The 25,799-nt window shown below is 37.5% G+C and overlaps 1 protein-coding gene across 2 annotated transcripts in view; it reads left to right on the top strand.

Annotated features, from left to right (window-relative positions):
- The window catches only part of EIF4E (eukaryotic translation initiation factor 4E), a 48,835-nt gene extending 32,265 nt beyond the window's left edge, over nt 1-16,570 (top strand). For both annotated transcript variants that reach the window (XM_005555505.5, XM_065545261.2), the window contains 5 exons: nt 5,282-5,377; nt 8,646-8,709; nt 9,402-9,515; nt 11,540-11,679; nt 15,118-16,570. In XM_005555505.5, the coding sequence (XP_005555562.1) occupies nt 5,282-5,377; nt 8,646-8,709; nt 9,402-9,515; nt 11,540-11,679; nt 15,118-15,232 (529 nt within the window). In that variant the 3' untranslated portion in view covers nt 15,233-16,570. The remainder of the gene's footprint in view (nt 1-5,281; nt 5,378-8,645; nt 8,710-9,401; nt 9,516-11,539; nt 11,680-15,117) is intronic.
- Nucleotides 16,571-25,799: the final 9,229 nt, after the last annotated feature.

Below are 25,799 nucleotides of genomic sequence, written 5' to 3'. Positions count from 1 at the left end.
AACATGCCTGGACTTTTTTTTTTTTCTTTTTTTCTTTGAAGAGACATGGTCCCTTTCTGTTGCCCAGACTGGGGAGCAGTGGCATGGTAATAGCTCACTGTAGCCTCGAATTTCTGGGCTCAAATGACCTTCCTGCATCAGCCTTCTAAGTAGCTAGGTCCATAAGTGTGCACCACCATGCCTGGCTAAGATTTTTTTTTTTTTTTTCTTTTTTGGAGAGATGCGGGGTCTTGCTATGTTGCTCAGGCTGTTCTCAAACTCCTCACCTCAAGCAGTCCTCTCCCCTTCCCCTTCCTTGACAGGGTCTTGCTCTGTCACTCACGTTGAAGTCCAGTGGCATGATCATAGCTCACTGCAACCTCAAACTCTTGGGCTCAAGCAATCCTCCCGCCTTGGCCTCCTGGGTAGCTGGGACTATAGACACTTGCCATCATGCCTAGCTAATTTTTGTTTTTTTGAGACGGAGCCTTTCTCTGTCACCAGGCTGGAGTGCAGTGGTACGATCTCGGCTCACTGCAACCTCCGTCTCCCAGATTCAAGCGATTCTCCTGCCTCAGCCTCCCGGGTAGCTGGGACTACAGGTGCGTGCCACCACGCCCAGCTGATTTTTATATTTGTAGTAGAGATGGGGTTTCACCATGTTGGCCAAGATGGTCTCCATCTCTTGACCTCATGATCCACCCACCTTGGCCTCCCAAAGTGCTGGGATTACAGGCGTGAGCTGCCGCACCTGGCCTATGCCTGGCTAATTTTTTAAATGTCTAGTAGAGGCGATCTCTCATTATGTTGCCCAGGCTGGTCTTGAGCTCCTGGGCTCAAGTGTTCTTCCTGCCTCAGCCTTCTAGAGTGCTGTTATTGCAGGTGTGAGCCACCTCGCCTGGCCTCGTAGATCTTTATGTGTTTAAATGGCTGAGTGCAGAGTTTTTTTGTTTTGGAATTTATTTTTAAAAATCCAGAGTGTAGTACTTGACCTCGTTGGGGGTTTTCTTGCATTTTCTTTTTCTTTTTTATTGATAATGGGGTGGCAGTTGCTGACAAATTATCAAGTACATGTTGAAATGCATCTCATTTTTCTGTCTAGGTGAGGTTACCGAGTATTAATTATGGGATTATGAAATATATATTCAATTTGGAAGGCTCTTCAGACAACATTTGTGTTGATGAGAAAATGAAATTTCCCTTTGACTTTCCTTTGGTATTGTAATCAGAATATTCAGTTTAATTCTTCTAAAGGAGAATGATCTTGGCAATCATCTTGGGATAAAGTGTAACTTTAATGTTCCACGAGTTTATCTTCAAGGCATTAGAGAAAATATTATACAGGCATACCTCATTTTACTGTGCTTCACAAATCATGCCTTTTCTATAAATTGAGGGTTTGTGGAAATCCTGTGTCAAGCAGTTCTGTTAATGTCATGTTTCCAATGGCATGTGCTCACTTGGTGTCTCTGTCACATTTTGGTAATTCTCACGGTATTTCAAACTTTATTGTATCTGTTATAATCTGTGATCGGTGATCTTTGATATTGCTATTGTAACTGTTTTGGGGTGCCATGAATATTGGCCATATAAGACGGCCAACTTAATTGATAAATGTTGTATGTGTTCTGAATGCTCCACTGACTGGCCATTCCCATCTCCTTGTCCTTGGGTCTACCTATTCCCTGAGACACAACAATATTGAAATTAAGCCAATTAATAGCCCTACAATGGCCCCTACATGTTACAGTGAAAGGAAGAGTTGCATGTCTCTCACTTTAAATCAAAAGCTAGAAATGATTACGCTTACGAGGAAGACATGTCAAAAGCCAACACAGGCCAAAAGCTAGGCCTCATGCACCAAATAAGTTAGCCAGGTTGTAAAAGCAAAGGAAAAATTCTTGAAGGAAATCAAAAGTTCTGCTCCAGCAAACATATGAATGATAAGAAAACAAAACAGCCTCATTGCTGATGCGGAGAAAGTTCAAGTGGTCTGGGTAGTAAATAAAACCAGCTACAACATTCCCTTAATCCATAGCAAGGCCCTAACTCTGTTCAACGTTATGAAGGCTGAGAGAGGTGGGGATGCTGCAGAATAAAAGTTGAAAGCTAACAGAGGTCAGTATAAGATTTAAGGAAAGAAGTCACCCCCATAAAAGTACAAGGTGAAGCAGCGAGGGCTGATGTAGAGATTGCAGCAAATTATCCAGATCTAGCTAAGGTAATTGATGAAGGAAGTTTACACTAAAAACAGATTTTCAGTGTAAACAAAACAACCTTCTACTGGAAGAAGATGCCATCTAGGACTTTGCTAGCTAGAGAGAAGTCAGTGCCTAGCTTCAAACTACAAAGGACAGGCTGATTCTTGTTAGGGGATCTTGCAGCTGATGACTTTTAAGTTGAAGCCAGTGCTCATTTGCTATTCCCAAAATCCTAAGAATCCTTAAGAATGATGCTAAATCCATTCTGCCCATGCTCTGGAAATGGAGCAGCAAAGCCTGGATGACAGTGCATCGATTTATAGCATGGTTTACTGAATACTTTAAGCCTACTGTTGAAACCTACTGCCCAGAAAAAAGTTTCCTTTCAAAATATCACTGCTCATTGATGATGCACCTAGTCACCCAAGAGCTCTGACGGAGATGAATTGTTTTCATGCCTCTTAACACAGCGTACTTTCTGCAGCCTGTGGAGCAGCAAAGAGGAATTTTGACTTTCAAGCCTTATTATTTATTAATAAGAACTATATTTCATAAGGCTATAAATGCTGTAGATAGTGATGACTTTGATGGATTTGAACAAAGTAAATTGAAAAACTTCCAAAAGGATTCAGCATTCTGAATGTCATTAAGAACATTCATGATTCATGGAAGGTCAGAACATCAGCATGAACAAGACTTATTCCAGCCTCTATTGATGACTTTGAAGGGTTCGAAGAAGTCACTGTGGATGTGGTGCAGAGAGCGAGAGATGTACAGTAAGAAATGGAGCCTGAAGATGTTACTGAATTGCTGCAGTCTCATGAGAAAACTTGAATGGATAAGGAGTTGCTTCTTATGGGTGAGCAGAAAAAAAGGTTTTTTGAGATGGAATCTATTCCTGGTGAAGATGCTGTGAACATTGTTGAAATGACAACAAAGGATTTAGAATATTACGTAAACCGAATTGATAAAGCAACTGCGGGGTTTGGGAGGATTGACTCCAATTTTGAAAGAAATTCTACTGTGTAAAATGCTTACAAACAACATTGCATGCTACAGAGAAATCTTTTGTGAAATGAAGTCAATCAGTGTGACAAACTTCATTGTTGTCTTAAGAAATTGCCACAGCCACCCCAATCTTCAGCAATCACTACTCTGATCAGTCAGCAGCAATCAACAAGGGAAGACCCTCCATCAGCAAGAAGATTACCACTCTCTGTAGGCTCAGATGATCATTAGCATTTTTAGCAATAGAATTTTTAATTAAGGTATGTACTTTTTGTTTTTTAGACATAATGCTATTTCAGACATAATGTAGACTATAGTGTTAACATAACTTTTATATGCACTGGGAAACCAAAAAATTTGTGTGACTCTCCATAAAGATAGTTCCTTTATTGTGATACTCACTTTATTATGATGATCTAGAACTGAACTCACAATATATCCAAGGTATGCCTCTATATATAATGTTAGGTATATATAAGCTATTATATATTATGTAGGAATAAAACTATTTTAAGAGAAGTATCTACAGATATATTAAAACTAGTATACATTGTTTCAGTACATATCTATGCAGCATTACTCAGTCTTTACTATTTTCCCAGTTAGGTGTTTGATTAAATATAGAGTCACATTTAATAGTTTCCCCACTCCTGGCACTCTCGTTTCTTCTTGGCTAATTTGTTCCTCTGAGAAATATCAGCCATCCTGTTTCTTGCCTTCTTTTTTTTTTTTTTTTTTTTTTTTTTTTTTTTTTTTTGGAGACAGTTTCCCTCTGTTGCCCTGGCTGGAGTGCTGTGGCACAACCTCGACTCATGGCAATCTCTGCTTCTTGAATTCAAGTGATTCTTGTGCCTCAGCTTCATGAGTAGCTGGAATTACAGGCATATACCACAATGCCTGGCTAAATTTTTTTTGTATTTTTAGTGGAGACCAGGTTTCACCATGTTGGCTAGGCTGGTCTCGAACTTCTGACCTCACGTGATCCGCCCACCTCAGCCTCCCAAAGTGTTGGGATTACCTGTTTGAGCCACCGTGCCTGGCCCCTTGCCTTCTTTTATAGTTTAAGTGTTTCTGCTGTGTGTTTTTTTTTTTTTGAAATGGAGTTTCACTCTTGTTTCCCAGGCTGGAGTGCAGTGGCGCGATCTCAGCTCACCACAGCCTCCTGCCTGAGCCTCCCAGGTAGCTGAGGTTACAGGCATGTACCACCATGCCTGGCTAGTTTTGTATTTTTCGTCGAGACAGGGTTTCTCCATGTTGGTCAGGCTGGTCTTGAACTCCCAACCTTAGGTGATTCACCCACCTCAGCCTCCCAAAGTGCTGGGATTACAGGTGTGAGCCACCCGCGCCCAGCTCTGCCGTGTTTTTCTTAAATAATTGTGCTTGCTTATCTCTGTCATAGCACTTAGCACACTGTAGTTGTCTCTCTGCCTCATCTCTATGAATTCCATTGAGTGATGAGTTTCAGTGTGTCTTGGGTCCCTAGGTATAGCAGAGAATCTGTTATGTAGTAGACATAAAATACATATTTTTTAAATGAAAGAAATGGAGAACTCTCATTATTTGCCACTGTAATAACAACCAGCATTTTACTTTTTTTTTCCTAAATTTTTGTGGTAAACATAAAATTTACTGTGTTAACTATTTGTAAGTGTACAGTTCAATTAATGTTAAGTACTTTCTGCAACCAATTATTGTACAACTAATCTCCAGAACTCTTGTTCATCTTCCAAAAATCTGTAAACTCTGTAACCCTAAACTCCCTTCTCCTTGGTTAGTGGCAATCACCATTCTTTTTGTTTCTGTGAATTTGACTTCTTATCCCTCATAAAAGTGGAATCATATAGTATTTATCTTTTTTTCTGGAGAGAGGCTGGCTTATTCACTTAATGTCCTTAGCTTCCCCTCGTGTTTTATCAAGTGTTAGAATTTCCTTCATCAGGGCTTTTTAGTATTCCATGGTGTATATATATACATTTTTCATTCATCTGTTGATGAACAGTTGGGTTGCTTCTACCTTCTGACTGTTGTGAATAATGTTGCTTTTAACATGGGGATGCAGCTACCATTTTTTGACACTGACTTTTTATTTTTAGATGGGCACTCTGGTTTTTTAAAAATGATAAAAGCAAAACTTGGCAAGCAAACCTGCGGCTGATCTCTAAGTTTGATACTGTTGAAGACTTTTGGGCGTAAGTAACCATTTGTTTTAGTATGTTGGTTTTTTTATTAGTTGTGTAGTTTATTTTTAAGTCGAATTCACAAAATGAAGTGTGAGGTAAACAGTTAATGAATGTTCGTCTATTTTTTTATCTCCTCACAAAAGTTTGAACTGGTGATTATGTTTTGTTAGTTTTACAAAGCTTCAATCTTGTCATCCCTTAGCCCTGATTATTCTGTTTCTTGTCCTGAGATATCCTTAGCTCAAGAATCCTTTGTTGCCCTTAGAACTTTTGACAACTAGTTGCAACTTGTTCCTCTCTTGGTTGCCAAGGTAAATTTGCCTCATAACTGGGTATTCCAGTGCATTGTTGGGTTCTCATTTCTGCAAACTGTTTTCAGTGCAACATCTGGAATTTCCTGTACCAGAGATTTTACGATATCAAAGGTTGCAGTGTTCAGAATTCAGAGTTTGTCAAGGGAATGCCAGTATCTATCATGATACTTTATTCATTTCATTATACTTTGATCAACCTCAAGAAGAATAGTTGAAATATTTTTGAAATTTTGTTTCTGTATAAGCAGAAAGTTAAGAATTGGGATCATCAACTTTTGCATGACCTCAAAACAAAATTTAAGGCTGGGCTCAGTGACTCATGCCTGTAATACTAATACTTTGTGATGCTGAGGCAGGAAGATCACTTGCGGCCAGGAGTTCAAGACCAGCCTGGTCAACATGAGTCCCTGTTTCTCTATAAAATAAATAAAATTAAAAATTGTAAAGTCTGTTTCAAGAAGTTTTGATTATTGATTCTCTTAAAAACAAAGTTAATCCAGTGTGTCAAATTTACTTGGAGAATGAGTAGGGAGGTACTATGTGAGACCCTGAAAGGCAAAACTTTTTAATAAGTGCTTTAAATTACCTAGCAGTTATTTAAATATTCTAACTTGTACATCTTTTTTTAGGATCATATACATGCCGAATTAGTGATGCTACTCTTATGTTTTAATGTAACTCCCTCAAGATATTCTGCTCATACAAAGGAATAGATTGTGGTATAAAATTTATACATATATACATACATCTTCAACAGCAGAAACATTTTTGTCTGTATTTCCAGTGCTTGACTTCTAATAGGTATTTTGTATTCATTTGTGTTGCTGAAAAAAGCAAAGCATACAGTTAAAACTATAAACTTTGAGAGTATTTGAGAACATTCATTTGAGAGTAAACTTTGAGAGTATTTATTTTTTATTAAAAGCATTACACTTAATAGTAACTACATTTAAGGCCTAATAATTTATAAGTGTCTAGTTGTCTAGTTAAACTAGGGTTATTCTTTGCCCATCATCAAAACATCAAGTAGTTTTTCTTCTCTAATTGTGTTTATTCAGAACTCTTAAATAACTCTTCTGCACCAAAAAAAGCTCATCATTCTCCTACAGAGGAAAAGGAAGCCTTGAGCCACGTTCCCCAGTCAGATTTGCATTTATCTAGTTTGTTTGGCTTTTACCAGTTTACGTAATTGTACCAATTAGAACAGTGCCTCCACGCTTCAGTTATGTGTAGTCAGTGTCATTGCATAGTAGATTTTTATACCATAATTTAGAGATATGAAGGATTTTTCAATGTTCTGTGAATGTGTGGGCCACTTCCTAATTTCTGGCTTTTCTAGCAAATTTATTACAAATAACCATTGAGTCCCTCTGTATTTATCCAGACTGCATAGTCTTAGGATTCTGTTTAGGTGTGCCATTATAAATTCTCATTATGGACTGACTTGAGAGACCTTTGAGCACCACGAAAGAGAAAGGAGGCGGCAAAAAGAAAAATATTTTATTGAAGTTCGTTCCCACAATATCCATTTATTTTATGAAATTAGTAGTGCTAATTTTATAGTCACTTAGTATGCAGGCTTTTTTTGTTGCCTAGGGGAGGCTGTCATAGATGATGTAGTTGGGAGTTACAATGAGGTGTAGTGACTCACAAACCTTATGTGATCTTAGGTTGTCTCACCTAAACTATTATTTGTGTGTTATACTATGGAATTTCATTTAGAGAATGCCAACTTCTGTCTTAAATCTTTTTTTTTTTTTTTTTTTTTGAGATGGAGTCTAGCTCTGTCACCAGGCTGGAGTGCAATGGGGCAATCTCGGCTCACTGCAACCTCCACCTCCCAGGTTCAAGCGATTTTTCTGCCTCAGCCTCCCGAGTAGCTGGGATTACAGGCGCATGCCATCACGCCCGGTTAATTTTTGTATTTTTGGTAGAGATGGGGTTTCATCATGTTGGTCAGGCTGGTCTGGAACTCCTGACCCCGTGATCCGCCTGCCCCAGCCTCCCAAAGTGCTGGGATTACAGGTGTGAGCCACTGCGCCCGGCCCTTAAATCTTTTCCTGAAATATTCCTAGATGGGGTTAATATAGCACCAGGAGAACCAGACTAAGGATAATAGAATTATCCATGGTCTGTAGACACAGCTAAGTTCATTATTTCTGCCATCTAATATTGGAGACAGGCAAAAGATTCTTAAGAGTTGCCAATTTTTTAATCAATTTTGCTGTAAAAGACTACAGGAGATCAAATGGGCTAAGCCTCCTGCCTTCAGGCAAGCAACTAAGTCACTGCAAATGTTATTCTGCTATTTTGATATTTGGGAAATAGTTTAGAAATACAGACTGCAGGGTTCTATCTCATATTTAGGTGATTATAATCCCAAGAGGTAGGGCTTGGAACTATATTTATTTATTTATTTATTTTTCTAAAATCATTTTTAAAATGATTATTATGTTGACTAACCAGTGACAATTTGTGGTGTTTGGGAACCATTGATCTATTTTACTCTTGGATACCCTCGAGGATAATAATCAACTGTTTCAGTCATGCAATCCTGATGGTCAGGAAGTTCATCTTTTCTGTTATTATTTTTTTTATGTTTGTGAAAAAACTGTTGATTAACTTCAGAAATTACTTCATCTACTTAAAGCCACCTTATACCTCTCTTCTCAGTTTCTTATATATATACATATGTATGCACTGAGTTAACTAACATATAAAATATATTTTTGTCAGAGCAGTCACTAGAAATTTTTTGAAAATTATACCTTTCATCTAAAGTTGATTATTTAACTGCTTTTAAGATCTGTTTTGTCCATTTTAGAAATTGACTCCTTAGAAACAAGTAAACATGAACTTTTATCTGTTTATTTTCATCATATGTTCTAAATGTATATATATGTAAGCACCTGAACTCTATATTACATGTTCTGTGTTTTTAATTGTTACTTTCTTTTACCTAGTCTGTACAACCATATCCAGTTGTCTAGTAATTTAATGCCTGGCTGTGACTACTCACTTTTTAAGGTATGCTTAATTGGTGATTTTATATATTTATTATAGGACTGGGCCATTTGGTATTCATTAAGAAATCTTGCCATAAACTTAGGAGTACTTGATAGTGTGAAGAACAGGCTGATAATTTAATTGGCTGTAGTATGCTTTAGTATCAATATATCTTACTCTATTTGTTTATAAAAATTGAGAGAGAGTTATTCTGTGGGCACATACTGAGATTGATTTTGATGAGAGCTTTGATTTTCCAGTCTACTCCTTTATATATTTGAGCAGACTAAGTTTATCAAGCATTCTTAACCTTAGGAGCCATGGGTCTTTGGAATACTTATTATTGGGCTTTGTCAGGTGGTAGGGGGACGGGACATTCATTAACTGAAACTGCATAGTTTTTGCATGTATTTTCTAGGTATAGAAATGTACAGAGCTTCTAAAACATGTTTGCTACTCAGAAAGTTTAAGAACCTTCAAATTAAGTGAAACTCAAGATTTGATAGCTAATAAGTGACAAAGTCAGGACTCTAATTCTGCAATGTCATGCTTCTGGCTTTAAGTCTTATGCACTTTTTAAAAACTGCATCAATGGCAGTTTTATGGGCAATAAAGTAAGAAGTTGACAGTGTTGTTGCTTACTGTTTTTAATGATTATCTCTCAAAGTCAAGGTAACAATATTGTGTAATACTGTTGTCTTCTAACCCTGTAGGATGGTATTGAGCCTATGTGGGAAGATGAGAAAAACAAACGGGGAGGACGATGGCTAATTACATTGAACAAACAGCAGAGACGAAGTGACCTTGATCGCTTTTGGCTAGAGACAGTAAGGTTTTAAAAGTATAAAGCAGTTTTAGAGGTAGTTTGGGAATACTGAAACTTAAGATATGTTATGTTTTACATTTGTTACTTAATTTAAGAGAAGGATGCCCAACACTAGAAAATCAGGGTCAGTAATTGTTTTCATTCTGTCATGTGACTCCTGTTTATAGTACAGTGAAACATCCTACCACATTATAAGTCAGATATTTTAAGTGATTGGCAGTGTGACTCTCATCACAATAAGCTCACTGTGGTCATTTCATTAACTTCGAAATTATAGAACCTTACATTTTATATGATTGAAGTTTTTGCAACCCTCTTACAGCATTGCTATATGTATACTAAACTTTTAAATATTTATGTTTTTAGAGTAAGGGTCTTGCTCTGTTGCCCAGGCTGGAGTGCGGATATTTATTTATATGACTCACTTCAGCCTCACCCTCTGGGTTCAAGTGATGCTCCCACTTCAGCCTCTTAAGTAGCTGGAACTACAGGTGCATGCCACAATGGCTAGCTAATTTTCTAAATTTTTTCCTAGAGGTGGGATCTTGCCGTGTTGCCTAGGTTGGTCTCAAACTCCTGGCCTCAAGTGATCCTCCCATTCAGCCTCCCAGAGTGCTGGAATTACAGGTGTGAGTCACTGTGCCTGTCCCACTAAACTTTTTAGATCAGTGAAGCAAACAATAAAATTGTTGTGTACTACCATTCAACCTACATGTTGTGATATTAACTGGAACTTTTGGCTTTACAAGACAAATTAAATATGAGATAATAGGCATTTTCTGTCAACAGAGGTTCCAAACCCCAAGCTTATAGGAGCGGGGTTTGTAGTCTCTTTTGTGTCCCTAGCACTTGAAACCGTGCCTGGTTTATAGTTAGCACTTGTTGAGTTAATCACTTTAAATATTTGAATAAGTGACTATTGTTTTTTTAGAGACAGGGTCTTGCTCTGTTGCCCAGGCTAGAGCGTAGTGGGGCCATCATAGCTCACTGTAGCCTCCTGGGTTCAAGCAATCATCCTGCCTTAGCCTCTCAAGTAGCTGTGACTACAGGTGCATGCCAGCACACACAGCTAATGAATGAATGACTTTTTAAGAAGAAAATTCTGTTTTTGAGGGTGAAGATCATCAGCAAATATCATTTTGGAATTTCACATTAAAAAGTCAGTATATTTCCATTTTTCAGTTAAAAAAAATGTTCTGGAGATGGATGGTAGTAGTGATGGTTGTACAACAATGTTGAATGTATTAACGCCACTGAACTGTACACTTAAAAGTGGTTAAAATGGTAAATTTTATGTTATTTGTGTTTTACCACAATTAAGAAACCCGTTAGGGCTGGGCTCACACCTGAAATCTCAACACTTCAGGAGGCCAAGGCAGGCATTTCACTTAAACTCAGGAGTTCAAGACCAACTTGGGCAACGTGGCAAAACCCTGTCTCTACAAAAAATACAAAAATTTACTGGGTATGGTGACATGTCCCTGTGTGTATGCCCAGCTACTCAAGAGGCTGAGGTGGGAGGATCATTTGAGCCCAGGAGGTTGAGGCTGCAGTGAGCTGTGATGGTCCCATTGCACTCCAGCCAGGGTAACAGAGCAAGACGCTGTCTCAAAAAACAACAACAAAAAACCAAACCATTAACAAATATTCAGAAAAAATAAGAACAAGAAGAAATTAACCATGAATAGCTATTTTTGTTATTCTATTAATATTTGTTTGCTCGTAAATATAAGCAGCAGCAGAGCAAATGAATATTAATAAAATCAGCTTTTATGTCTGCCACGATATTAACTGCCAAATTTGCTGAAAAAGGTGAAGACAACTGTTAATGATTTGATAGTAAATAAATGAATGGGTATTTAAGAGTCAGGATAGATCTATATATGCAAATAAAATTTACACATTTAAAAAATTAATTAGATTTAAAAATTGTCTTTAGTTATCTACGCGAATATAGAAGAGAAATTTGCAGTGTAATAAGCTTGTTTATAATCTATTAAACGTAATTTGGGATTTTCTTTTAAGCTGCTGTGCCTTATTGGAGAATCTTTTGATGACTACAGTGATGATGTATGTGGCGCTGTTGTTAATGTTAGAGCTAAAGGTGATAAGATAGCAATATGGACTACTGAATGTGAAAACAGAGAAGCTGTTACACATATAGGGTAAGTTTTGCTCTTTGCATACTTATTTTACAATATTAGGATGGCTAAAACCAGAAGTTACTTTATTTGTAGCTTTAGAAATACTTTGTTTGTAGATCCTGTTTTCCTTGTATTGTTTTCGGAACACTTTTATAATTTTGAACGGCTCAATTGGTGCACAACGTCTTGTTCATATATATCTATATCTATATAGATATCGATATAGATGTTTTGGAGGGTTTTTTCACAGCTATTTATATATTTAGAGACACAGTCTCACTCTGTTGTCCAGGGTGTAGTACAGTGGCATGATCTAGGCTCACTGCAACCGCTGACTCCCGGGTTCAAGTGATTCTTATGTCTCAGCCTCCCAAGTAGCTGAGAATACAGGCGTGTGCCACCATGCTCAGGTAATTTTTGTATTTTTAGTAGAGACCAGGTTTTGCCATGTTGGCCAGGCTGGTCTTTTAACTCTTGGCCTCAAGTGATCCATCCACCTCGGCCTCCCAAAGTGCTGGCATTACAGGCATGGGCCATTGCGCCTGACCTTGTTCATGTTTTTTATTTCTGTAAAATTGCTTTTTCTTAGCAGTGAAGTATATAACCACTAGAACACTCTGCTTTGGCATGTAGCATTTTTTATTCATTCACAAATGAGAATGTATTATTTCCTACTTTGAAAGTGCTGTTTGAAAAAAAGTACTACTTTGAAAAGAGCTAATGTATGCTCATAATAAATAATTCAGTGATTATTGGCAAATAGTGTATGTGTATTTAAAGCATGTGTGTTTACTACATATAATTTTCATTAAAATTTAACATACTTTGGCTTTTGTTCGATGTTTAAAACCCACATGTAGGGTTTTATTAAACCTTTTTTTGTAAATTTTATTCTTTGCAAAAATGGCTTTTTTTTTTTTTTTTTTTTTTGAAGCAGGGTCTCACTGTGTTATTTAGGCAAGAGTGCAGTGGTGCAGTCACGGCTCACTGCAGCCTCAACCTCCTGGGCTCAGGTGATCCTCCCACCTCAGCCACCCAATTAGCTGGAACTCAGGTGTGTACAACCACACCTGGCTATTCTCTTGTATTTTTTGTAGAGAAGAGGTTTTGCCATGTTGCCGAGACTGGTTGTGAACTCCTGGACTTGATCAAACCACCTCAGCCTTTCAAAGTGCTGAGATTACAGGCATGAGCCACCATGCTAAACCAGCTGGCATTTCTAACTAGGATTTCTTTTTACCTCAATTATATTAGTAATATTTGACGCTGGGCGCGGTGGCTCATACCTGTAATCCCAGCACTTTGGGAGGCCAAGGCAGGCAGATCACGAGATCGGGAGATCGAGACCATCCTGGCTAATACGGTGAAACCCCGTCTCTACTGAAAATACAAAAAAAAAAACATTAGCTGGGCATGGTGGCGGGTGCCTGTAGTCCCAGCTACTCGGGAGGCTGAGGCAGGAGAATGGCGTGAACCTGGGAGGCGGAGCTTGCAGTGAGCCAAGATTGGGCCACTGCATTCCAGCCTGGGAGACAGAGTGAGACACCGTCTCACCAAAAAAAAAAAAAAAAAAAATATGTTAAAATTAAGTGCTGGTCAGTCAGTGGTCACAAAATGTTTGGTTTGTCCCTTTGTGATTTTTCAAATATTATTAATTTTTCTTTTTAAAATTAATTTTTGAGACAGAGTCACACTCCGTTGCCCAGGCCAGGGTGCAGTATCGTGATCTCGGCTCACTGCAACCTCCACCTCTTGGGTTCAAGTGATTCTCTTGCCTCAGCCTCCTGAATAGCTGGGACCAGAAGCCTGAGCCACTACAGTAGTTTTTGTGGAGACAGGGTTTCGCCATGTTGGCCAGACTGGTGTCAAACTCTTGTGCTCAAGTGATCCACCTGCCTCAGCCTTCCAAAGTGCTGGGATTTCAGGTGTGATCCACTGCTCTCAGCCATGTAAATTTCTCTGTGAACATAATTTATTTCTGGGTCAAAAGGTATAGGGATTTTCTACATTTCATGCTATATGGGGTTCCATAAGAGAAAGGAGTTGATTTGTCATCTTATTTTAATGTTTCTGCCAGCATCAAAACCTAATTTTGGAGGACTTACTTTTTTTTTTTTAAAAAACAAGAGTTAGATTAATTAAGAATTTTTTTCCTATGGAAGTTTTTTATTTTTGTCACTATTAAATGTTTTTGAGTCTATATTAAGACTTCAGATTTTCAAACAAAGATTTTCTTTTTTTAACCGTTCCAATTTGCATGACTCAATGGTCATGGCTTTTGGTATTTTTAATAATTAAGTATAATTGAAAGGAATGCATGTATTATAATGCAAATTTGATAATTATCACTTTAGTTACCATAAAATTACTTTTTAATGCCTTATTTTAGGGGGAAGGTAGTAAATCTCCTGGAAGGTATTAAAAAAAACTATCCTAGTATCGTGTTGGAGGATTTAACTCCATTAATATGTTTATTCCTTTATTTTTATTTGATTTTGCTTATTTTTCAATTTTTACTATTTTTTCTTAAAGATTCAGATTTTTAAGGTGACTTATGAAGTTTTCTGTGATCTTTCTTTGAAACCTTGTCAGCTTTATCTCATATTCACTTTACTTACAAGCCATAGTCACACAGCCTGATTTTTATTTCTCAGCTTTCAGATGTGCTCATTATCTTAACATTATCCTTTTGACCTTGTGATATTTAAAGGGGAAGACTTCTCTAATTTTGTAGATGAGATTAGAATCTCCTTGTTATTACAGCCCTTGTATTTACTCTTTGGCACTCATGACAAGTGCCATTTTATTCTTGCTGTAGAGTCATGTCTTACTTGAAAATTAGGTTGTAAAGTTAGTATGTAAAGCAGAAATTACTTTCTCCCTTGAAGTGTTTCATTTTAATCTCCCTCAAAGTGTTTAGTTTTTGTTTGTGCAATCTTATAACAGGTATGGTAAATATAATTTGTGTAGTAATATACAATATTTGCTAGGGTTCAGACGTGAAATGTAGCATTTTAGATCAAAGAATGAAAATAAACATGTTTGTTATACAGATTTCTGTTTTAAGTATGCATGTAATACAGGTCCATCATATGTATTTGTGATTTTGTGTTTACTAGACTATAAATACAGTGAGCTCAGGGACTGTCCTTGCTTTGTTCACTATTGATTTAGTAATAATTATAGTATCATAATAAATAACAGTATAATAATATAGTAATGCTCCTGTAATTTAGTAATAATAAACCCGACTGGCTCTCAATATTTTAAAAGTAATTATCCAAGAATATCGCAAAAATGAAAAGTAAATTATGCTAAAAGGAAAAGGGTGTATAATTTCCTATTGTACTCTCATCTATATTTTTTAATACAAAGACTAGTAACCCTAAAATTTTGAATTTATTTACTTCTTATGAGTAAAAATTAATGGCTACTTTTTTCTTCTTTTTTTTCTTCTAGGAGGGTATACAAGGAAAGGTTAGGACTTCCTCCAAAGATAGTGATTGGTTATCAGTCCCACGCAGACACAGCTACTAAGAGCGGCTCCACCACTAAAAATAGGTTTGTTGTTTAAGAAGACACCTTCTGAGTATTCTCATAGGAGACTGCGTCAAGCAATCGAGATTTGGGAGCTGAACCAAAGCCTCTTCAAAAAGCAGAGTGGACTGCATTTAAATTTGATTTCCATCTAAACGTTACTAAGATATAAGAGAAGTCTCATTCGCCTTTGTCTTGTACTTCTGTGTTCACTTTTTTTTTTTTTTTTTTTTTTTTGGCTAAAGTTTCCACTATCCCAATCAAAGAATTACAGTACACATCCCCAGAATCCATAAATATGTTCCTGGCCCACTCTGTAATACTTCAGTAGAATTACCATTAATTACATACAGATTTTACCTATCCACAATAGTCAAAAAACAACTTGGCATTACTATACTTTACAGGAAAGAAAATTCTGTTGTTCCATTGTATGCAGGAGCATATTTGCTGGTTTGAAAGATTATGATGCATACAGTTTTCTGGCAATTTTCTTTGTTTTTACAGCATTGTCTTTGCTGTACTACCTATCCACAATAGTCAAAAGACATCTTGGCATTACTGTACTTTACAGGAAAGAAAATTCTGTTGTTCCATTGTATGCAGGAGCATATTTTGCTGGTTTGAAAGATTATGATGCATACAGTTTTCTAGCAATTTTCTTTGTTTCTTTTTACAGCATTGTCTTTGCTGTACTCTTGCTGATGGCTGCTAGATTTTAATTTATTTGTTTCCCTACTTGATAATATTAGTGATTCTGATTTCAGTTTTTCATTTGTTTTGCTTTTGTTTTTTTCCTCATGTAACATTGGTGAAGGATTCAGGAATATGACACAAAGGTGGAATAAACATTAATTTTGTGCATTCTTTGGTAATTTTTTTTGTTTTTTGTAACTACAAAGCTTTGCTACAAATTTATGCATTTCATTCAAATCAGTGATCTATGTTTGTGTGATTTCCTAAACATAATTGTGGATTATAAAAAATGTAACATCATAATTACATTCCTAACTAGAATTAGTATGTCTGTTTTTGTATCTTTATGCTGTATTTTAACACTTTGTATTACTTAGGTTATTTTGCTTTGGTTAAAAATGGCTCAAGTAGAAAAGCAGTCCCATTCATATTAAGACAGTGTACAAAACTGTAAATAAAATGTGTACAGTGAATTGTCTTTTAGACAACTAGATTTGTCCTTTTATTTCTCCATCTTTATAGAAGGAATTTGTACTTCTTATTGCAAGGCAGTCTCTATATTATGTCTTCTTTTGTGGTGTCTTCCATGTGAACAGCATAAGTTTGGAGCACTAGTTTGATTATTATGTTTATTACAATTTTTAATAAATTGAATAGGTAGTATATATATGGAATTAAATTGATGTGGCTATCTTTGTTTTTTATAAAGTAAGGCACAGTCCTTCAGTCTTAGGTAAATAATGTACTCTCTTAATATGTTAATACTCATGAGAATTGGGATCTGATGCATCACCATTTGATTGGTAGCAACAGTGGTTGTAAAACTTGGTTGCTGAATTGAGTTGTTTTTATGTAAGTGTCAAAATGATAGTGTAGGGAAAGTACAGGTGGTGGGAACATAATGCATTAAGAATTTTGTTAGTGTTGCAATCTAAATAGAATGGAATAAACAGGTATTAAGACATATTTATAGTGGTAAATTGTTGTAGTATGGTATTCTGTAAACTTGAAAACTTGATCTACTCTTTGTAGGTATCATTTGAAAGCAAACTTGAAAATGTTTTGTACATAGTACATACTTGTATAGTCCTGTGAAATGAAGTATGGCTATCAGACCAAAGGATAAGCCAAACTGTAGGTAGCAGAATGGAAATTATTAGTTTGAGAGGAAAATTTTGTCTTTTAATGGTGATTATGACTTAATCATTTTAAAACTGATAAACTTGACAAAAACCCTGTATGAAATAAACATGAAATTAATAGCACTGATTTCATTGTAAAATTTTAAAGCAGTTTAAAGGGTACCACAGGTTGTCACAGTACTCTCAATGCCATAAACACCTCTTGTTCAGTATTCTAGAAATACTGAATCTTCTGTGTTTATTATTATTATAATCTCAGCATACTGTATGTAATATCTGCTAGTTAAACTTGGGGAATTGGTTAAGCTGACTTACTGTCTACATTAATATGTATAGTTTTGAGTACTTCAAGAGTTTGCTTAAAAGTGATGCTGTTAGTGGTATGTTGGCAATGGGTGGGACCGAAGTGGTGTAGCTATTATAAGTTAATGATCTATTTTCTTAATTCTAAAATGAAGTCCAATTTTAAGAAACATCAGCTTTTAGGTGCAAAGGAGGAATAACACATTAAATGTATACAGTTCTAAATTTTTGAAATAACTGATTTGTAGCATTTGATTATTGTTATTAGCATTTTAGAATCATGATTTTAAACCTTTTTCCTAGGGACAAGAAAGGATAATAAATTACTCTGAATCACTTTTGGCAGTTGCCACTTAAATAGTACAGTGATTTGCAACTTTTATAACTTTATTAGCACCTTCTCTACATATAAAATTAGGCTATATGTTATTTTCCAACTTACTCTTTTCTCTCTGTGTAACAGGATATTATAAATAGATTAAATAGATAATTTTTCTTTTCTTTTATTTTCTTTTCTTTTTTTTTTGGACCGAGTCTTGCTCTCTCGCCCAGGCAGGAGTGCAGTGGCGCTATCTCAGCTTACTGCAATCTCCTCCTGGGTTCACACCATTCTCCTGCCTCAGCCTCCCGAGTGGCTGGGACTACAGGCGCCCGCACCACGCCTGGCCAAATTTTTTTGTATTTTTAGTAGAGACAGGGTTTCACTGTGTTAGCCAGGTCTTGATCTCCTGACCTGGTGATTCGCCCGCTTTGGCCTCCCGAAGTGCTGGGATTACAGGCGTGAGCCACCGCACCCGGCCCAAATAGATGTATTTTCATAATAGAGAACTGAAATAAGCTTTAACGGGCAAATAGCAGTTTATTGTAGGAATGTGACGTTTCATTTAATGAATTTAATGTTTATTATCCCAATTCTACAGAAGGATTTAATACATACTATGCAATTAAATAATTATAACACTTACATAGTAATAATTTATGTGCCAGACAGTAGTTTAGTCACTTTACATGCACATTAACCTGCAGAATAATCTTTTGAGATGTAAGTGCTGTTACTGAGAATTTAAGTAACTTTTGCTTGTAAATTGCAAAGGGTGAATTTGAATTCTGGAAATTTGGTTCCAGAGACAATAATTACATAACATTTTCTCCATAGGGTACAGCTTAACAGGCTATAGTAAAATCACCTCAGCTTGTTATAGGTCGGGCAGACAAACATTTCTCCATTTTACTTCCTTTGGTAATGAGTCTAGTAATAGATGGAAATTTTCCCTAGATTCACTGTGTTAGTCAGTTGGGGAAGTTTGGAGGCAAAGGTACAGGAGTTTACAGTAGATAGTGTTAGTAAATATAGTCACATGCTATGTAAGGAAGTTTTGGTCAGCAGCAGACCACATATAGGATTGTGGGCCAGTAACATTGTAACACTATTTTTACTGTACCTTTTCTATGTTATGTTTAGATACACAAATAGCATTATGGAGTATTCAGTATGGTAACATGCTATACAGGTTTGTAGCCTAGGAGCAATATTTGACTGTTCCACGAAGCCTATATTTGTGGTAGGTTATACCATTCAGGTTTGTGTATGTACACAATGATATCACCTAATGACCCATTTCTCAAAACCTATTCCCATCATTAATCAATGCATGGTCATGTTTTCATATACATTTTAAGCTTCTGTATTTTAATCTAATATAAATGGGAAAATAAGGCAAAATGTTCAAACTAATAGGCATTGAGATTCTTAAATGCTAAAGTTGCATTCAAAAGGATAATTTTAGGCGTTGTGACAAAGCAGTGTTGTATTTTAAAGTTAATGACAAGGCTATGCACCTTTTATCTCTAATTGTTTCTTACAGAATGTTTTTATTGTTGAGTAGTAAAACAATATCAGATCCTTTTTACACAAATTCAAGAGTTTAGGCCAGATTGACGTTGATAAAACTTCAGCATATCTCTCGAGGTCAAATTGTATGTGTCTGGAAACTTCTATAGTAATTTTATATTACTGTGACAATATGTGATCACTTTTCTAGTAATGTTTTAAAAAATATCTTACAGGCCAGGCATAGTGGTTTATACCTATAATCCCAGCACTTTGGGATGCCAAGGTGGCAGGATTGCATGAGTCCAGGAGTTCAACACCACTCTGGGCAATAAAGTGACACCCCATCATTACAAAAATATTAAAAAATATTTAAGTATGTGTGTGTGTGTAATATATATATATATATAATATATATATATACATAATATATATATATAACAAAACGTGTATGTGTATATATAGTATGTCTGGCAGAGTACAATTTAGGGGTTAAGGCTGGTCCCTCACATATGGTGTGAGAAACTCTGTTCTCAGGTTGCTTTGCCCATTAGCCCAGGGCAGCTCATTTGCCCATCATTCCCTAAAACAACCAGGTCTGTTAGGTCTACAATTTTCATCTTCATACATTTATTTGGTGTCAAAAACTTTGGTCCTGTTCTTCTTTTACTATCTTAAACTCTTGTGTCCTGCTTTACTATGAATTCCAAAGTAGACATTAGGTAGCCTTCCTACTACCATGGTTTAGAGTTCAATATTCTTATGACCATTCCACTGGTAGAAGCAAAAAATGAAATTGTAGGCATGTGGTCACATGTGCCTATGGTGCTGCCTTTTCCAATTCAGGGGAACTAATTTTCATATTTTAATCTTGCAGCTTTTTTTTAACGTCATACATTGTGATTTCTCATAGTTGTGCACAGAACTCACTTCCCTACCTTTTCTAAAGAAAGTTATGTATACACACATATACATGTATTGAGCACTTCTATTTACTATGTTCCACGTGCTGGGCATGTAGCAAGAACAGAATGGTCTGGGACCCTGCTCTAAAGTTTTAAAAGCAGAGACATATATTAAAAGTGCATTAGTCTGGCCAGGAGCAGTGGCTCATGCCTGTAATCCCAAGCACTTTGGAGTCTGAAGCAGGTGGATCACCTGAGGTCAGGAGTTCCAGACCAGCCAGGCCAACATGGTGAAACCCCGTCTCTACTAAAAATATAAAAATTATCCGGGTGTGGTGGCGTGTGCCTGTAATCCCAGCTACTTGGGAGACTGAGACAGGAGAATCACTTGAGCCTAGGAGGTGGAGGTTGCAGTGAGCTGAGATAGTGTCACTGTACTCCAGCCTGGGTGACAGAGCAAGACTCCATCTCAAAAGAAAAAAAAAACCCAGCACGTGTCTGTTCTACAAATAGCTTTTGTTGCTGAAAATAGGACTAGGGTGTTATTACTGGGGATTATGTAGTCTAGAGGTAAATATAAAGTGAGGTTTTTTGTTCTTTTTTTTTTTTTGAGACTGAGTCTCGTTTGCCAGGCTGGAGTGCAGTGGCGCACTCTCAGCTCACTGCAACCTCCGCCTCCTGGAAGAAGGCTCTTGGGTTCAAGCGATTCTCTTGCCTCAGCCTCCCGAGTAGCTGGGACTACAGGCGCGTGCTACCATGCCCAGCTGATTTTTGTATTTTTAGTAGAGATGGGGTTTCACTATGATGGCCAGGATGGTCTCAATCTTTTGACCTCCTGATCTGCACACCTCGGCCTCCCAAAGTGCTGGGATTACAGGCGTGAGCCACTGCACCCGGCCCTGGTTAGTTGTTCTAAATACTCTTCTAAGCTCTAAAATACTCTTCCAGCTCTAAAACGTTGATTCTAAACAGATCACATTCCAGGAGGACTCCAGCAAACCAGCATATGCAAATTATAGCTTTTGCAAGACCGTTTCTACTTTTATATTCCTGAACTCTATATGATTTTCCAAGTAAAGTTTTGTGGCTCTTTTTTGAGTATGTGATTGTACTTTAAAATTTTTTCACCATTCATTTAACATTTTTTAGCATACTGTAGTATTTTTGATGCAATTGTGTTTGCATTGGTGTGGCTTTAGAGGTTTTTCCAGCCACCTTCCCAAAATACTGATCTGTGATTTTTTTCTTTAATGTTTGGCCAAACATAATACATGTTTAGTTTATTTTTCATCCCTACAGGAAGGTAGAAGGTGAGAATTCCGTCTCCTATGCTACTGTTGTTTTTAAAGGTGCCACTCAAGTTTCTTGTACGTGTCTAGAAACTTGTGTATACAATAGATGTACAGTGTGGCTGGTCATGGTGGCTCATGCCTGTAATCCCAGTACTTTGTGAAGCCGAGGTGGGTGGATCACCTGAGGTCAGAAGTTTGAGACCAGCCTGGCCAACATGATGAAACCCCGTCTTTACTAAAATTAGAAAAATTAACCAGGCATGGTGGTGCATGCCTGTAATCCCAGCTACTTGGGAGGCTGAGGCATGAGAATCACTTGAACTCGGGTGGCAGAGGCTGCAGTGAGCCGAGATCATGCCACTGCATTCCAGCCTGGGCAACAGAGCCAGACTCCATCTCCAAAAAAAAAAAAAAAAAAAAAACCCACAATATATGTAACTTTTTTCGCTGGAGACAAAAATTCTATTAGTTTTGTTTTCTCATTTTTACTTGTCATGATGTATGTAGAATGCATTATTTTTAGTGTCTGCTGTTCCATTATACAGATGTATCTCTTACTGGTTGAATTTTTGCCTTCACAGACCCTCAAGTTGTATTCGTATCATTTTACACTAAGCAAAAAGAAGACAGATTGGGGCCGGGCATGGTGGCTCACGCCTGTAATCTGGGCACTTTGGGAGGCTGAGGCAGGTGGATCACAAAGTCAGGAGTTCGAGACCAGCCTGACCAACATAGTGAAATCTCATCTCTAAAAATACGAAAGAAAATTAGCCGGGCATGGTGGTGCACACCTGTAGCCCCAGCTACTCGAGAGGCTGAGGCAGGAGAATCGCTTGAACCCAGGAGGCGGAGGTTGCAGTGAGCAGATTGCACCACTGCACTCCAGCCTGGGCGACAGAGCAAAACTCCGTCTCAAAAAAAAAAAGATGGATTGATTTTCTTCAGCAGTATCAACTGGCACTTACCATCTACCCATTCAATACCCAAACCATTCTAATCCATGTATACAGACCATCATCTGTTTTGTTATTGTGTTCTACAAGGCAGCTTTGTGAGTTATACAGTTTTGGTCCTCATGATATTTTTCTGATTGGTTTTTAATGTATTTTCCTCTTAACAAGCCAACATTGTTATACACATACTTTGTTTATTTGCTAGATTGTACTCTTTCCCAAAGATGTATGAACTATATCTTTGGGAACTATAGTATCCCAAAGATACTATGAATTAGTGTCTACTTTCATTTTACCTGTTTACCTGTAAACATTGAAAAAACTGAATCAAATGCAGTGATATTTGACCTAGTTTTATTGTCATGCCTTATAATGAGAGCATTTCCCAAACACATCTTTATGGTCATAACCAGTTTCCCTTGGCATTTCATTTATTTTTAGTTTTTGAGATAGAGTTTCGCTTTTGTTGCCCAGGCTGGAGTTCAATGGCATGATCTCGGTTCACTGCAACCTCCGCCTCCTGAGTTCAAGCGATTCCGCCTCAGCCTCCAAGTAGCTGGGATTAGAGGCATGCACCACCATGCCCGACTAATTTTGTATTTTTAGTAGAGATGGGGGTTTCTCCATGTTGGTAAGCCTGGTCTTGACCTCCCAACCTCAGGTGATCTGCTCGCCTTGGCCTCCCAAAATGTTGGGATTACAGGCGTAAGCCACCGCGTCTGGACTGATTTGTTTTTAAGGCCATTATTTTTCTGGTTTATTTTGTGACTTCAACATTTGACTCAATTTTGGGTGAATGGTTTGTGTGTGATGCCTGACATCGTGTTTTGATGTGTAGGATATGCCATAGGATATGTGAGACATACGATCTGTCCCAACTTGACCTTGTTTCGTATTGCTTATGTCAAGGTGCTGAGTATATTAGATACGCTGTTGGGGCTCTGTGTTCTAGCTCTGCCTTTTAGATAATAACTATGGTTAAATATTGCAATGTCCTGCATGTCTCCACACATGGGTTTTGTAACTGAGTCAGAATGATAAGTGATTATTAAGCACATTTTTTCTCCTTTCAGGAAACCACTATTTTCCTCTTCTACATGCTGTTTTGTAAGTAGCACTTTTATGAAGGTTGTCTTCAAATGTTTGCATCTTCCATTTCTACTGCCCTTGGGTTATCCATCCTGTCATTTTGTGCCAATCACTTTTTTTTTTTTAACTTTAAAGTTCAGGGGTGCAAGTGTAGGTTTGTTACATAGGTAAATTTGTGTCATGGGGTTTGTTGTACAGATTATTTCATTACCCAGGTGTTAAGCCTGGTATGCACTAGTTGTTTTTCCTGATCCTCTCCCTCCTCCCACCCTCCACCCTCTGAAAGGCCCCAGTGTGTGTTGTTCCCCTCTATATGTCCATGTGTTCTCATCATTTAGCTCCCACTTATAAGTGAGAATGTGGTGTTTGGTTTTCTATTCCTGCATTAGTTTGCTAAGGATAATGGCCTCGAGCTCCATCCATGTCCCTGTAAAGGACATGATCTTGTACTTTCTTATGGCTGCATAGTATTCTGTGGTGTATTTGTACCACATTTTCTTTATCCAGTCTATCATTAGGCATTTAGGTTGATTCCGTGTTTTTGCTATTGTGAATAGTGCTGCAATGAACATATATGTGCATGTCTTTTTATAATAAAATGATTTATATTCTGTTGTGTATATACCCAGTAATAGGATTACTGAGTTGAATGCTATTTCTATCTTTAGGCCTTTGATGAATTGCCACACTGAACTAATTTATACTCCCACCAACAGTGAATAAGTGTTCACTTTTCTCCACAACCTTGCCAGCCATCTGTTATTTTTTGACTTTTTGACCGCTCACATCAAAACTTTTTGTAAATAAAGTTTTATTGAAACATGGCCTTACCCATTTGTTTACATATATCCATGGCTGTTTTTGTGCCACAATGTCAGAGTTGTCTTAAAGTAGACAGAGACTATTTGGCTGCAAAGCCTGAGATTTTTTTTTTTTTTTTTTGAGACGGAGTCTTGCTCTGTCGCCCAGGCTGGAGTGCAGTGGCCGGATCTCAGCTCACTGCAAGCTCTGCCTCCCGGGTTCACGCCATTCTCCGGCCTCAGCCTCCCGAGTAGCTGGCACTACAGGCGCCCACCACCTCACCCGGCTAGTTTTTGCATTTTTTAGTAGAGACAGGGTTTCACCGTGTTAGCCAGGATGGTCTCGATCTCCTGACCTCGTGATCCACCCGTCTCGGCCTCCTAAAGTGCTGGGGTTACAGGCTTGAGCCACCGCGCCCTGCCCAGCCTGAGATATTTACTAACTGGTTCTTTGTGGAAAAAGTTTGTTGACCACCTACTCTAAACGTTTTGTAGTGATGGTGGTGTTGGCAAAAAACCAAATAGCTTACTCTTTTTAAATTTCCCTTTTACTTCCTACAAACTCCTAACACCATTTACAACTTTGTCATCAGTATGGTCAACTAAGCTTGGTTTGCATGGCTGTACTTCCTTTCACCTTCCACTTAGGCAGTGTCTCCAAGTCCATTGCAGTTTCTATTTGTCTCCTGACTGTCCCTGTCCCAGTTCTTATCCTAAATGACATAACAACTGATCTCCCTACTTTTTGCCTATGCCCTCAAATGTGCTCATTGTTGATCTCCCTGTTAGGTGTTCTTTTTCTACTCTTTAGAAAGCAGCCAAGGAAACCAGGGTTCTCTCAAAGTGAAAAATACTGGAACTTACGTACTGTTATCATAAGGATAGTTGGTGTTTTGAATTATAAGAATGATTCCAGGTGGTTTCTGAATCATCCAATAAAGCTGTATTCACTCTGTAGGACTGTCTTAGTATTTCCTGCATTACCTAAAGCAGCATGTAGTGTGGATTTATTTGTTTATTGCCTTATTGCAGGAAGTAAATTTTAAAATGAAGACAAGACAGAATGTGAAAAAAGATTAAACCAAAAGTAAGTTTAGCATGCCATATGCATTCCATAAAGCCCATTCTAAGTGACTGCTCTAAGTGAAGCAGTTTACTCAAAGATGCTGATGTCATGCTTGGGCAACTGTCATTTGTGGGATACAATTTTTGCCCCAAGAAATCTAGCAGGCTATGCCAATGGAAGACAAGATCCAATAGATATATATTTTATGGTAACATTAAAGAAAAGGTAGCCACCCTCTCCAGAAAAGTGTGTGCATGTTTGGGAAGCAGACAACCTTGAGTTCGCATTCTAGTTCTGCTATTAGCTATATAAACTTAGTCAAAGTTAATTGAGCTTTCTAAGCTAGTTTCCTCATTTGTGAAACAAAGAGTAATACCTGTAGCAGAAAGTGGTTGTGAGATTTTATAAATGAATTCCTGGGTGTACAGAATGTAATGTATTGCTTGGTGTGTAGTGAATGTTTAATGGTTGTTAGCCTTCCCTATGTCTCCATGAAGGAACACCTATAGTGTGAGTAATGCAGTGAC

Source organism: Macaca fascicularis, chromosome 5, assembly GCF_037993035.2.
Source record: "Macaca fascicularis isolate 582-1 chromosome 5, T2T-MFA8v1.1".
NCBI classification, from domain to species: Eukaryota; Metazoa; Chordata; class Mammalia; order Primates; family Cercopithecidae; genus Macaca; species Macaca fascicularis.
Note: the sequence above shows the minus strand (reverse complement) of the source record. Positions and strands in the feature narration are given on the sequence as shown.